Consider the following 16,126-nt stretch of genomic DNA (forward strand, 5'->3'; position numbering starts at 1 on the left):
CTCCCACCAACTTGGATGTGGTTCCTGCTTTCTTATCGTTTAAATCCAATCCTAAGTACAGAAAAGGACAGTGAATATGTCTGAAGAAATGGGAAGTTTCAAGCAAATTTCTTACAGGGCATGACCCTGATCATTAATTATATAGTAGTTAACTATCATTTTATTGCTCAGGAAATCTCTTAACTCACCCTTTCCTAATAAGAGGGAAAATGGGTCTTCAGAATAGATCATTGCCATGGAGATAATGTGTGCTTTAATAACCCAGAAACCCTTAACTCTTTGACACTAAAGTCCTTTCACATAATGTGAGATGGCAGAGGTGATATTAAATATCATTTCATCAGATCAGATCAGGTCAGATCAGTTGCTGAGTCATGTCCGACTCTTTGCGACCCCATGAATCACAGAACACCAGGCCTCCCTGTCCATCACCAACTCCCGGACTTCACTGAGACTCACGTCCATTGAGTCAGTGATGCCATCCAGCCATCTCATCCTCTGTCATCCCCTTCTCCTCCTGCCCCCAATCCCTCAAAGGAACATAGAAATAATACAAATGACATTTTCTGATGTATTTACATGAGAAACACAGAAACAAATTGCTTCTGTAATTTCAAGCCTTCGAGTCAAGTTGATAATTTACTTAGTAGTTTTCTCAGTGCTACAGTGATATCTTTGTTCCTCAGCGTATATATAATGGGATTCAACGTTGGGATCAAAACTGTGTAGAAAAGAGAGATCAGCTTCCCAGTTTCTTCAGACTGATTTGGTTTGGGCTGTAAATAGGTGGTGGAGGCTGTGCCATAGAATAAGACCACCACTGTGAGGTGAGACGAGCAAGTGGAGAAAGCTTTAGCCCTCCCCCTGGCAGATCGCAGTTTCAGAATGTTGGAGATAATTTTGCCATAGGAGACAACAATCAACAGAAATGGAACCATGATGAACACAACTGCAACTACATAGACTGCTATCTCGTTCACAAATGTGTCCCCACAAGCAAGCTTGAACACTGGGGGGAGGTCACAGAAAAAATGATTAATTGTGGTAGAGCCGCAAAAGGGCAGAGAGAAAACCTGCCATGTTTGCCCAATTACGACAGGAACCCCACTGACCCAGGAGGCAGTGACCAGCTGGACACAGACCTGGGGGCTCATGATCAGACCATAATGAAGAGGGTTACAAATGGCCACGTAGCGGTGATAGGCCATCACGGCCAGGAGGAGACACTCTAAACCTCCAAACAGAAGGACCAAACACATTTGTGCGGCACAGGTAAAGAAAGAAATGTGCCCTTTCTGGCTCAGGAGGTCCATGAGCATTCTTGGGATCGTGACAGTTACGTAACAGATTTCTAAAATGGAAAAGTGGTTGAGGAAAAAGTACATGGGGGTCTGCAGAGTAGGGTCAATTCTTGTTATCAGTACAATGACACTATTGCACATCAGGATGGTCAGATAGAGGACTAAAAATATCCCAAAAAGAATCCATTGCAAATTGGGACTATAGGAAAACCCCAAGAGGATAAATTCCATCATTGTAGTGATGTTTGATTTTTCTGTTCTTAATTTGTACTCCATCTGTAGATATGGTAAATTCAAAATGGTTAATTCATTAATGCTTTTGAGCAACATTTCCCTTCTGTTAACTGAATTAGATACATGAACTTATTTACATAATCCCTTCAGTTATTGCTGCCTTTGCCTTCCTCAGTTTCTAAGAAATGAGATTTGAAACCTCAGCAATGAACTGATGTGCAGTTAAAATCAATTAGAGAAATAAAATCTTCATTTTTTATACTTGGATGTAGTGATACCAGAGGGCTTCCCTGGTATCTCAGCAGTAAAAGAATTTGCCTGAAATGCAGGGGATACAGATGTGGGTTTGATCCATGGCTAAGGAAGATCCTTGGAAGAGGGGATGGCAACCCACTCCAGTATTCTTGCCTAGAGAATTCCATGGACAGAGAAGCCTGGCCGACTATGGCCCATGGGAGCACAAAGAGTCAGACATGACAGAAGTGACTGAGCAGCAGAGGTAATGATACCAGAAACAATAAAATATATGCATTTTGATTTAGAGCTTATTGTGCAGCAATAGTATTAAACTATTTCACCCCTTTTAAGGGTGAAATTATATATGACACAGGCTTGCAATTGTTTTTCTTTGGGTTCATCAATTTCTTTTTCTATACTTATTGACTTATTCCATCTCCTTTCAATTCAAAGATTTTCACTATAAACTTTTGCCTAATTCTTATTCAAAACATTTTAAGCCCTCCCATTTCTACTTCAATGAGAGCTGACTTTCTGAAACTTATTCCTTGTTACCGGGGGAACAAATACGTGTAATTGTATTGTTCTCGTCTGTGTACCTCACCCATCAGTTATGCCACACATGGACAGCATTAGTTACATCATGGGTCCAATAACGTTCCCTACTAATACCCATTGTACACTGCATTGCAAATACCAACTAATCTTTAACTCAGTCCATATATATGACCCATTCTTCATGGTATTTGGGGTTTCCTGATAGCTCAGTTGGTAAATAATCTACCTGCAATGCAGGAGACCCCCTTTTGATTCATAGGTCAGGAAGATCCACTGGAGAAGGGATAGACTGCCCACTCCAGTATTCCCGGGCTTCTCTTGTGACTCAGCTGGTAAAGAATCTGCCTGCAAGGTGGGAGACCTAGGTTTGATGTTTGGGTTGGGAAGGTCACCTGGAGAAGGGAAAGGCTACCCACTCCAGTGTTCTGGCCTGGAGAATTCTATGGACTCAATAGTCCATGGGTCACAAAGAGTTGGACACGACTGAGTGACTTTCATTTTCATGATATTTTAATATAGTTTATTCTTAACATATGTGATTCTCTGATCCATTGTCATCTACTTCTCTTAAAAGTGAATAAAATATGCCCTATATAATTCTGCTGTAATTTTATCAAATAAACGTAACTTTATTTAAACCCTATGATTATTTATTTTAGGAATGCAAATGGCAGAAGCATATGAGTGGGACTAACACACACACACACAGAGGCCCGTCATCTGGCTTCATTTCAGGTTCATGTCATCACATATCAGGCAGTCAACACCGACAATTCTCGTAACACTTCATTAATGTTTGTTCTAACTGTGTTTTCATATTTCATTAATCTACTATATCTGTTCCCATCTTCCAGCCCCACAAACTATTGTTTTTGCATTAATACTTTGATAAATAAAATTGAGTCAACAAATATTCTCTCATATTTCTCCATTTCTACTAGAATTAGGTTTCAAAATTACCTTAAGTGAAAGTTTTATTATAAATACTATTATTATTATTTCACTTATATCTACTTTTATTTTATCATTAAAAAAGTTAAGAAATGCATTGTTTAAGTTATTAACTAATTTTCAGATAAAGATCTCAGAATTTCATATTTTTCTGTTTTATCCTTTGTGTCTTAAACCTCAAATTCAGGACTATTTTTAAATAAAACCATCTATCATCTTACCTTCATGGATTTACATGAAGTTATCGATGAGAATATAGATGTTTTGACCCTGTAAACTTTTATAATTCTTTTGAGTCAGGAAGTCACTGTCATTCTGGAGGATTCTTCAAAGATCAGCAGCTCTGAAATAGGAAGTAGTCATGCTAACCCTGGGGGACATTTTCTCTTGAGTATCAGTTTAATTTCTAGAAGACTGCTTCTGTTTGTTGGTCATCTGGGTTTATGTTTTAAAACTACTTTTTCTGTAGATGACTTGTCTTCTGCAGCTCCTTCTTGGCATAAAGGTTCCCCTCTGTGGCGGTAGAAACTTAGCAGAGAAATGACACTTAATTTTCTCATATCAATAGTATTTTCTGGAAAAAAAAATTAAAACTTTCAATTTATTGCATTTCAGGCCGTTAGGAATTGCTGTAAATTTGCCTTCCTTAATTTAATTCCCATAATTCATCCAGATCTCATCTTTCACATCTTTAGAAAAATGTGTCACTTACTAATACACAAACGTAGTATGTTTGTTCTTTCCAATCCATTGCAGGGAAAGTTAGATTCCTTTTCAGAAGTGGAACACTCTGTTCCTAGATTAACTTTGGTGGAAATTAAAGTATGTTTTTCTGCTGACAAAAATCTGGATAGGTTTATTCATGTTAGGATAGCTAGTCGGTCATCAGCATAGGTATCTAGCAGAATCAAAGTGAAAGGCACCTTAAAAACAGCCTAGAGCCCGCTATGCAGAGTGAAGTAAGTCAGAAAGAGAAAGACAAGTATCATATATTAACACACACGGACACACACACACACACACACACACATATATATATATGTGCTCGAGAAAAATGATACAGAAAAACCTATTTGCAAGGCAGGAATATAGACGCAGACATAGAGAACAGACCTGTGGAGACACTGAGGGAAGGAGCAGGTGGGAAGAACTGAGAGATTAACGCTGAGACACAAACTGCCACATGTAAAACAGATAGCTGGTGGGAAGTTGCTCCATATATAAAGCACAGGGAGCTCAATCTGATGCTCTGTGATGACCTGCAGCGGGCGGGGAGGGGGAGGGAGGTTAAAGACAGACGGGATATATGTACACTTATGACTGATTTACTTTGTTGTACAGCAGCACCAACACAACACTGTAAAGCAATTACCCTCAAATTAATAAATTAAAAAAAAATAAACATTTAAACACAATTATTTAAGACAGGGAAAAAAAAAAAAGCACACAACTCTCCTGTCAAAATGCTTTTTCTATTTCAGCTGCTTCCAGGCAGGTATGTAGGTAAAATTGTCAGGAATGAGGTTACAAGGCCAATATCACTTCTGCTCATAAGTACATTTTTTTCCTTTCTGTTTAGAGATTCTTTGACAATTTGAAAACACTATCAGTGTTTCTGAAATTGCATTTCATTTTTGTATTTTAAATTTGCTTATCTTTATTACAGCATGTTCCTCATAAATTGGAGCTATGTACTCTTTTTTTAGAATTGATATGGTATCCATGTCATTTAGTGTCATGTTTATTTACAAACGAGAATTGCACTCATGATTTGTTTCAACTAAGTTTTACTTACAGGATGAAACAAATCGAATGTCCATCACCCATGTGAGTAAACTGATCTAATCCCTAATTCTGTCATTAGGATAGTGAATTGAATGTTTATCTGTTCAATTTAATATCACCATCACATGAAAACAAATCTACAGTTTGAGACAATACCTCAAATGTATCAGTGTAACAAAATAAATTAACATCTTGCAATCATATTAGAGCACACGTTTGCAGTCAGTGATGCAGAAAACCTGCTTGTTTCCATCTAGGGGTCCCACTGTTCCTACTTCTTCTTTGTAGTTTCCTACTTGGATCTTCAGCTTGCAGAAACCTGAGATGCCAGACAGACAGAATATAAGGAAACAAATACACTATTCAGAGCCTCTATACATAAATACATCATTTCTACCCTTATGCCATTGCAGAAGCTAATCGCCTGGTCCAATGTAGTTCTGAGAAGGTTAGGGAATGATGTTCACTGTATGTCAATAAAACAGATGTAATTGAAGAGCATAAGGCCAGACTCTGCCATAGTTCTCACTTTTGGTCATTAAAAAAAGGGTGTTATAGCATGCTGCAACAAGTATACCTTTAGACTGAAGACTTAACATGACACATAATGGAATAAGTATTTATGGTACATATTTATGCATATTAATTTATTTTATAGATATATTTGAGCCTAACAACACAATGTCAGTATTATTTCCATTAGGCTTTGATGCTTAAATTAGCAATAGTATTGAGGCATAATCTTCATAACACAAAGCAAGACCTTAAAAATTCAATCAAAGTGATTATTTGAGATATACTTGACTTATAGCATTATATTAACTTCTGCTGTTCAACATAAATATATATTTTTTCTTTTTTTTTTTTTTTTCGATTTTTAGTGTTTTGCCAAATATCAAAATGAATCCACCACAGGTATGTTTTAAATGATCATCACAATGTCTAGTTAATATCCATCACCACCCAAAGTTATGTGTTTTTTTTTTCTTGTGAATTTTTTTTTTTAAATTTCTGTTAGCAAGTTTCAAATATACATAATTATTTAACTATAGTCACCATGCTCTATTATATTTTCTTGGGCACCAAAGTCGATGTGGATGGTGAGCAGCCATGAAATTAAAAGGCGTTTGTGCCTTGGAAGAAAAGCTATGACAAACCTAGACAGTGTATTAAAAAGCAGAGACATCATTTTGCTGACAAAGCTATGGTTTTTCCAGTAGTCACGTATGAATATGAGAGTTAGAAAATAAAGAAGGCTGAGCACCAAAGAATTGATGCTTTCAAACTGTGGTGTTGGAGAAGACTTTTGAGGGTCCCTTGTACTGCAAGGAGATCAAACTGGTTAATCCTAAAGGAAATCAACCCTGAATATTACTGGAAAGATTGGTGCTAAAGCTGAATTCCAATAAACTGGTCACTTCATGCAAAGAGCTCATTGGAAAGACCTGATGCTGGGAAAGATTGAGGGCAAAAAGAGAAGGGGGCGATGGAGGATGAGATGGCATCACTGACTCAATGAACATGAGTTTGAACAAACTCCAGGAGATAGTGAAGGACAGGGAAGCCTGGTGTGCTGCAGTTCATAGGGTTGCAGAGTCAGATGCTACTTAGCCACTGAACACCAACACCACCATGCTGTACACTGATTAGATTGCTAAACATTTTAATAGTGGTTTTATAAATATGACTAAATTTAAATTCACTGCCTTGATGTTTGTGTTTTATTTCTCTTATACATATATTTTGTTCATTGTTTTAATAGACTTTTAGTATTTATGTATCACCTAGACAGCATATTCAAAAGCAGAAACTTTGCCAACAAAGGTCCATCTATTCAAGGCTCAGAGAAGGCGATGGCATCCCACTACAGTACTCTTGCCTGGAAAATCCCATGGATGGAGGAGCCTGGTAGGCTGCAGTCCATGGGGTCGGAAAGAGTCAGACATGACTGAGCAACTGAACTAAACTGAACCATTTTTTTATCCAATGCTCCTTATTAACTTGTAGTTGTAACTGTAAAGTTTGCAAAATAAATATCTGCCTAATATAATCTATCATTAAATAAATTATATACTTTAATATGCAAAATGTTAAGATCATGAAAAGAAAATATTCCTATTTGTACACTTTTATTCCAAATCCTGAAAGATGATGCTGTGAAAGTGCTGCACTCAATATGCCAGCAAATTTGGAAAACTCAGCAGTGGCCACAGGACTGGAAAAGGTCAGTTTTTATTCCAATCCCAAAGAAAAGCAATGCCAAAGAATGCTGAAACTACCACACAATTGCACTCATCTCACACGATAGTAAATTAATGCTCAAAATTCTCCTAGCCAGGCTTCAGCAATATGTGAACCGTGAACTTCCTGATGTTCAAGGTGGTTTTAGAAAAGACAGAGGAACCAGAGATCAAATTGCCAACATCCGCTGGATCATGGAAAAAGCAAGAGAGTTCCAGAAAAACATCTATTTCTGCTTTATTGACTATGCCAAAGCCCTTGACTGTGTGGATCACAATAAACTGTGGAAAATTCTGAAAGAGATGGGAATACCAGACCACCTGATCTGCCTCCTGAGAAATTTGTATGCAGGTCAGGAAGCAACAGTTAGAACTGGACATGGAACAACAGACTGGTTCCAAATAGGAAAAGGAGTTCGTCAAGGCTGTATATTGTCACCCTGCTTAATTAACTTCTATGCAGAGTACTTCATGAGAAACGCTGGACTGGAAGAAACACAAGCTGGAATCAAGATTGTCGGGAGAAATATCAATAACCTCAGATATGCAGATGACACTACCCTTATGGCAGAAAGTGAAGAGGAACTAAAAAGCCTGTTGATGAAAGTGAAAGTGGAGAGTGAAAAAGTTGGTTTAAAGCTCAACATTCAAAAAACGAAGATCATGGGATCCGGTCCCATCACTTCATGGGAAATAGATGGGGAAACAGTGGAAACAGTGTCAGACTTTATTTTTCTGGGCTCCAAAATCACTGCATATGGTGACTGCAGCCATGAAATTAAAAGACGCTTACTCCTTGGAAGGAAAATTATGACCAACCTAGATAGAATATTCAAAAGCAGAGACATTCCTTTGCCAACAAAGGTTCGTCTAGTCAGGGCTATGGTTTGTCCTGTGGTCATGTATGGATGTGAGAGTTGGACTGTGAAGAAGGCTGAGCAGTGAAGAATTGATGCTTTTGAACTGTGATGTTGGAGAAGACTCTTGAGAGTCTCTTGGACTGCAAGGAGATCCAACCAGTCCATTCTGAAGGAGATCAGCCCTGAGATGTCTTTGGAAGGAATGATGCTAAAGCTGAAACTCCAGTACTTTGGCCACCTCATGCGAAGAGTTGACTCATTGGAAAAGACTCTGATTCTGGGAGGGATTGGGGTCAGGAGGAGAAGGGGACGACAGAGGATGAGATGGCTGGATGGCATCACTGACTCGATGGACATGAGTCTGAGTGAACTCTGGGAGTTGGTGATGGACAGGGAGGCCTGATGTGCTGCGATTCATGGGGTCGCAAAGAGTCGGACACAACTGAGTGACTGATCTGATCTGATTTGATCTTTTGCTTTGTATTATTGCCTTACACTTACTCTTTTTAAATTAATGTTTATTGAAATACAGTTGATTTACAATGTTATTTAGCTTCCACCATACAGCGAAGTGAATCAGTGATACATATACATTCTTTTACTCTTTTTAAGATTCTATTCCCATATAGATTATTACAGAGTACTGAGTAGAGTTCCTGTGCTATACAGTAGGTTCTTACTAGCTATCTATTTAGACAGGTTAGTATATATATTTCAATCCCAATCTGTCAGTTTACCACTCCCCTTCCACCTTTCCCTCTTGGTAACCTTAAGTTTGTTTGCAATATGTGTGATTCTATTTCTGCTTTGTAAAGAGATTTGTTTGTACCAGTTTAATAGATCCCATATATACATGATATGATATGATACTTTTCTTTCTCTGTCCCTTCACTCAGTTTAACAATCTCTAGGTCCATCCGTGTCACTGCAAATGGCATTATTTCTTTCTTATGACTGAGTATTATTCATATATATATATATATATATATATATAGGTAGCACATTTATTCTTTACTTTATAAACACCATGATACTTCTTTTTTTTTGTTGTTTTCAATTGTTATTTATTATTTGATGGTCATTTTAAAATATGAAAAATGTTAATATTGGTCATCTTATTGTCTGTTTTATGATCTGTTCATTCTTTGTGTTGATCCAAATTATTTTAATCTGTATTATTTTCTTCTACTTGAAGAGCTTCCTTTTACATTCTCATATGCAAATATGCTTGTGATATATTTTTTCCCTTTAGTTTGTATATTGATGTTTTTATTCTTAAAGTTCACTTTCTGTTTTGTGGGATAATTTTGTTAGAAAAATCATTCTAGTTTGATACTTGTTTTTTTTTTTTCATTTTTCTGTTACCATTTATTTATTTTTTTAAAATTTTATTTTATTTTTAAACTTTACATAATTGTATTAGTTTTGCCAAATATCAAAATGAATCCGCCACAGGTATACATGTGTTCCCCATCCTGAACCCTCCTCCCTCCTCCTTCCCCATACCATCCCTCTGGGTCGTCCCAGTGCACTAGCCCCAAGCATCCAGTATCGTGTATCGAACCTGGACTGGCAACTCGTTTCTTACATGATATTTTACATGTTTCAATGTCATTCTCCCAAATCTTCCCACCCTCTCCTCTCCCACAGAGTCCATAAGACTGTTCTATACATCAGTGTCTCTTTTGCTGTCTCATACACCGGGTTATTGTTACCATCTTTCTAAATTCCATATATATGCGTTAGTATACTGTATTTATGTTTTTCCTTCTGGCTTACTTCACTCTGTATAATAGGCTCCAGTTTCATCCACCTCATTAGAACTGATTCAAATGTATTCTTTTTAATGGCTGAGTAATACTCCATTGTGTATATGTACCATAGCTTTCTTATCCATTCATCTGCTGATGGACATCTAGGTTGCTTCCATGTCCTGGCTATTATAAACAGTGCTGCGATGAACATTGGGGTACACATGTCTCTTTCCCTTCTGGTTTCCTCAGTGTGTATGCCCAGCAGTGGGATTGCTGGATCATAAGGCAGTTCTATTTCCAGTTTTTTAAGGAATCTCCACACTGTTCTCCATAGTGGCTGTACTAGTTTGCATTCCCACCAACAGTGTAAGAGGGTTCCCTTTTCTCCTTATCCAGTTCTTTAAAGATATAATCTGTTCTTCAATCCTAAATAGTTTCCAAATTGAAATCTGCATCAAACAAATCTGTCCCATTGTTATGCTATGTATTTAACCCTGGTTACTTCTAGGTTTATCTTTTTTTTTGCGGGGGGGGGTGTGTGTGTATGAAGGAGGTATTTGTTGGGCTCTCTATCACATATCACTGAGGTCTTTATCAATCACTTTCTGAATTCTGCACTGTTATGAAAAGGCATGCTGTCCAGTAAAGTAAATCCTCTCACTTTACTGTTCTTCAGGAGTGCCTTGGCAGTAATTGCTTGTCTTTATATATGCAATTTAGAATCAGCCAAGTCACACACACACTCCCCATACACCACCTCACCCACCCATACACCAAAGGAATTTTATCCTAATCTATGGAATTTCTGTATCATTGAATTGAATTATATCAGGAAAAATTGACATCTTTTAAATATTGAGTTTTCCAGTATATAAAAATGTTATAGCAATCCATTTAGTTCCTTATCTGAAATTTCTCTCAAATTATTTTCTAGTTTACTAAATAAACTTCCTACAGGTTTTTCGTTTCCATTACTTTAAAAATTTTCTTATCTTTGTTCCTATTTAAATACTATTTTAAATGTCTACTTATTTTTTGCTTTTCAGTGTGGAAATAAGGGCTTCCTAGGTGGTGCTAGTGGTAAAGAACCTGCCTGCCAATGCAGGAGACAGAGGAGATGTGGGTTTGATCCCTAGATCAGGAGGATTCCTTGGAGGAAGGCATGACAACCAACCCCAGTATTCTTGCCTATAGAATTCCATGGACTGAGGAGCCAGGCAGGCTGCAGTCCATAGGGTCACAGAGAGTCAAACACGACTGAAGTGACTTAGCATGCACACACATATGAAAATAAATTGATTTGTGTTTGTCGATTCTGTATTCAGTACACATGTTGAATTCATTTATTATGTGTAATAACTTCATTGTAGATTATTAAATATTTTCACATATTCATATATAATGTCTTCCAACAATTGGGTTAATAAAACCCTGCTGGCTCAGATGGTAAAGAATCTGCCTGCAGTGTGGGAGAACCAGGCTTGATCCCTGGGCTGGGAAGATCCCCTGGAGAAGTAAATGGCTACCCACTCCAGTATTCTTGCCTGGAGAATTCCATAGACAGAGGAGCCTGGCAAGATACAGTCCACTGGGTCGCAAAGAGTCAGACGTGACTGAGTGACTAACACTTTACAATGTTCACATATATATTTTATTCTTTCTCTCTCTCTCTCTCTCTCTTTTCACTGTATAGGCTAGTATCTCTAGTAAAATGTTAGGGAAAAAAAAAAAAAACTGTAAGAGAGAAAAATCCCTTTCCTTGGTTCAAATTGCAGAAAGACGTGTTTCAATATTTTTTAATTTAATTGTGTTTGTTAGCCCTATTGTTGAGATTTAAAAAAATTACTTTAGTATCATCCTTTACTGAAAGCATTCTTTAACTTCTTATTTCCCAAACTTAAGTTAAACACCATTATAATATTACAAGTTCAATGTGGATCATTTTACTGTATGATTTATTTTATGCTTTTATGCTAAATTACTTTATTATTTATCTAGTAACAGTTTATTCCCCTAGAGTATGAAATTTAAGTGAAAACTGGATTTTTCTTCTCTGTAATGCATCATTGTAACTACATGATATAGTTATGTGAAGCTTTTTTAGACATGAAAACCAAATCAGTCACCATATGAATTCTCTTTATTGCTGACAGTCAATGCTATATGGCAGAGAACAACCATGCAGCTGATCCCTGCCTCAATACTGGACAATGTACGGGATACAATCAAATGATATTATTTTAAATTGTAAATTTTGGACATAATTTGCTGTGCAGTAACAGAATATTGAAACAAAGGACTTTAAAATGGTTACAAAACCAACTTTTAAATTTTACTTCCTTCATTCCTTTCAGTGGGTAATATGTAATACCCACAGTAGTCATCTGTGACTGTCATCTGCACATTATGTCCTCTGAAATGATTGCTGTAATTTTGGTGTGCTTTTTAGATGTCTTTTTGGATGACATGATACCTACTCAAAGAAGAGAACTAGCTGGTGGATGAATTATGGTCTTATGAAAAATAATTTAAACACATAGTATAATAAGAGAAAGATTTAAAAGAAAATATAAAAGAAAAAACCTTCCTCAGATTGCATCATTTCGACTGAAAATGATCCAGTGTACCATCTGTAGTTCAACTCTTTCCATTTGAAGAAATACAAGATCTTTTTTAATAGGTTTTTTTTTTTTTTTGGTTTAATATAATGATTCTGTCTTATCAAGTATCATCCTTTACAACCAGGAAAACTTGGGAAAATAATATACTTGCCAGGGTCCAGCCCCAGTGGATCCAGGGATTTCAAAGGGGAGACGGCTTTGGTGATCAGGATACAATAGAATCAAAGATATAAAGAATGGTTAAATAAGGATAGCTCAGTGAAAAAATTCAGTGGAGAAAAGAGGCTGAATAACTTGGTTTACGTGGAAAGCTAATAAAATTCCAAAATAAGGAATTTGCGTCACCTACGTAGGCTGCAGGGGCCTTCCCGTTCTCCCGAAAGAGAGGAGACACTAAGGCCTCCCCGGTCAGATCTTAGAAGCCCAGGCATAGTTGGTAGGCTTGACAAGCCTCCACATTCCAGATTGGAATTCAGCCAGAAGTTGAGAGAAAGAACAACATGGGGAGACCAAGTTTCGGTGAACAAGGCCCGCACTTTATTTTCCAAAGTAGTTTTTATACCTTAAGTTGTGCATAGAGGATAATGGGGGAAGGGGTAGAGTCATTCAAGGACAGCAGTCCTTGATCCTAATCGAAGCCAGGCTTTCTTCCTGAAAACTTATCATATGCAAAAGTTTAGGTGATTTACATCATCTTCTGGCCAGGGGGCCTGTCAACATTTTAAGATTCTTTCTTCAGAAAATTTATTTTTCTCTAAAAGTGATTATTCTTAAGTAAGGCATCACCCTCCAAAAGCATTAGATAAAGGTTGCATTCCTATAGGGCAAAGGTGTGGTGGGCTATAACAAGAAAAGAATTAACTCAAGGGTCCAAGGTTACAAACATTAAAGCTACTACTTACATTCCTATACACCAATTATATTAATCAATACACTGCCAGGGACACAGTAGGTAAAGGATATGGAAACTTAGCAGCAAACATTGGCCCAAGAAGTGAAAAACCCTTCACCAAGAAAATTTCTAACCTCCTGGCATATACTACATGTTAACATATTTTTATTTTAATTTCAATTATATACTTCACCAAAAGAATTTAAAAAAAGAGTTCTTAGAGAATGGATAACACTATATGGACACAAAATGACTGAATCCTGTACATCTTATATCTCCAAACAGCAAACATGAATTAATATTTTTTACATTAGTAAAAATTAAGATAACAAATTATCAAGATGCTAGTAGCATGATTTGGCTACATAAACAAAGCATATCTACAAAGAAGAATTCAGAGAGAAGCAGAGGGTAAAAATTTAGTGCCACACTACAAAATTCAAGGGTCATTATGCAGAGTTCTGTTTTTAATCTTACAGAAGGATCAAATTGAAGTTGTTGAAAGGTAATATGTCTAAAGTTAAAAACACATAGCTATTTAACAGCTGTTCTCCAAAATTTTGCCATCTGTACTATCTAAAAACATCATGAAAAGAAAAAAAAAAGTGCATGATATTTATATGAACAGGAAAGTACAAAAATATCTATGGTTTTAGGGGAAAAGGTAGGTAAGTGATACTACCTTTTCTCATAATATTGCAAGTCACCAGTAAATTTGTGGACTGAATATAAGATTGCCTAAATACATAGTTTCTTATCAGCAAGACACCATAATATAATCCTGATATTAGAAAATCCAGCCTAAAACAATAAGACTAGGAATGAATAAACATAATAAATCTATTAATCATGTGGAAAAAGCAAACTATTTCTGATTGTACAATGACAAAATTAAATAGGAAAACAGAAAATGAATTTAAATCAAGCCTCTAATGCTTTACATTAAGGTATAAGTTTTCTTAACGCCTTCAAGACATCCTTATTTCTCAGAGTGTATATCAGGGGGTTAAACATCGGGGTGATAACAGTATAGAAAAGTGAGAGAAATTTGTCTGTTGTGGAAGAATTTTTGGATTTAGGTCGTAAATATGTAACGATTGCAGATCCAAAGAATAAAGTCACAATCATGACATGAGATGAGCAGGTGGAGAAAGCCTTTGCTCTTCCCGTTGCCGATGGCAACTTCAGGATGGTGGAGGTGATTCTACTGTAGGAGCCAAGTATCAGCAGAAAAGGGACCATGACAAACAGCACAGCAACTGTGAAGACCAGCATCTCGTTCAGAAACGTGTCCCCACAGGCCAGCTTCAGTACCGGGGGGATGTCACAGAAGTAGTGATTGATTTGGTGGGATCTACAAAAGGACAGAGAGAAAATCTGGCTTGTCTGCCCTATCTCAATCGGAATGCCAGTGACCCAGCAGGCAGCCACCAGCTGGACACAGACCTTGTGGTTCATGACCAGAGGATAGTGCAGGGGGCTACAAATGGCCACATAGCGGTCATAGGCCATCACTGTGAGAAGCAGGCACTCTATGTTTCCAAATATAAGGACAAAACTCATCTGTGTTGCACAAGCAAACAAAGAAATATGTCTTTTCTGAGTCCAGAGGTTTATGAGCATTCTAGGAAGAGTAGCAGACACATAACAGATTTCCAAAAAGGAAAAATTACCAAGGAAAAAGTACATGGGGGTCTGGAGAGCCTGGTCTGTCCCAGTTATGAGAATAATGATGCCATTTCCCATCAGAGTTATCACATAGGTAAACAGAAACATCACAAAAAGAAACATTTGGAGATTGGGAATGTCAGAAAATCCCAAAAGAACAAATTCCATTGTTGAATTGAGAGTCACATTCACTAGATATTTTTGAGGTTCCATCTGTGAAAATAGCACAGTTAGACATTTATCATTTTTGTTTTGTAATTTCTATAAATTAAAGGGATTTAGGGTAATCATTAATAGTTCATAATATTTCTATTCTCTATTAATGTCTAGTATTTTATATCCTGGACTCAACATAACTGAAGTTTAATGGGGAATATGTATGCTAAATTCTAAATATAAAAGCATAAGTTACAATTCAAGGTTTAACTTTAAATAAAAGTGATATGTTTAAGAATTATGCACTTTCATTTTGAATCTGTTTGTGTGCAGAGCAAGATCTGTCCATTTTACTTTTATTAAAAAAGCAAAATTCTGAAGCAGAAATATTTGCATCCCACTTTCTCAGTGGTAGGGCATCACCAAATTCTGTAATGCATTTGTCAGGAATTTCCCAACTCTTCCATTAGAACTTTTTCAAGAATAAAGCATGCCTTTCTTTCCATATTCTGCAATGATAGCTCTTACTTCCTGTGTGTGCACTTTATTTGAGACCATTCTGACTGGCTGTATCTACTAAATTAAGCACATAGCCATCAGGCATTATAAAGGAGGAACATTTATTTATCTTTTACAAGGATGCAGCTTATGTCTGACAGTGTTCTTGACTTATCAGCTATTTAATTAATAATGACAAACTTGAAGGAATTACATTGATGATATGATTTTTGAAACTCTGCCTGGTAAATCTATTCTAAAATCTCTTTGATGTGCCAGAGGTCGCTTTCATTTAAAAATTATCATGCTAATAATATATATATATATATAAGATGCAGCACATGAAAATTAAAACCAAAAACTATACATTA

The 16,126-nt window shown here is 36.7% G+C and overlaps 2 protein-coding genes across 2 annotated transcripts; both read right to left on the reverse strand.

Moving 5' to 3' along the window:
• Positions 1-626: 626 nt before the first annotated feature.
• OR10AG1 (olfactory receptor family 10 subfamily AG member 1) lies at positions 627-1,595 on the reverse strand. The gene has a single exon (XM_002693623.6). It carries the CDS (start codon positions 1,575-1,577, stop codon positions 627-629), a length of 951 nt encoding a protein of 316 aa, XP_002693669.3. The 5' UTR covers positions 1,578-1,595.
• Positions 1,596-14,375: 12,780 nt separating this feature from the next.
• Positions 14,376-15,314, reverse strand: OR10AG64 (olfactory receptor family 10 subfamily AG member 64). The gene has a single exon (NM_001390264.1). The coding sequence runs from the start codon at positions 15,312-15,314 to the stop codon at positions 14,376-14,378; it is 939 nt and encodes a 312-aa protein (NP_001377193.1).
• Positions 15,315-16,126: the final 812 nt, after the last annotated feature.

The sequence above is a fragment of the Bos taurus genome, chromosome 15 (assembly GCF_002263795.3).
Source record: "Bos taurus isolate L1 Dominette 01449 registration number 42190680 breed Hereford chromosome 15, ARS-UCD2.0, whole genome shotgun sequence".
Taxonomy (NCBI): Eukaryota; Metazoa; Chordata; class Mammalia; order Artiodactyla; family Bovidae; genus Bos; species Bos taurus.

What these genes read in the sequence shown, in the direction of transcription:
- OR10AG64 (NM_001390264.1), bottom strand. Translation starts at nt 15,314, where the DNA reads ATGGAACCTCAAAAATATCTAGTGAATGTGACTCTCAATTCAACAATG.
- OR10AG1 (XM_002693623.6), bottom strand. Translation starts at nt 1,577, where the DNA reads ATGGAGTACAAATTAAGAACAGAAAAATCAAACATCACTACAATGATG.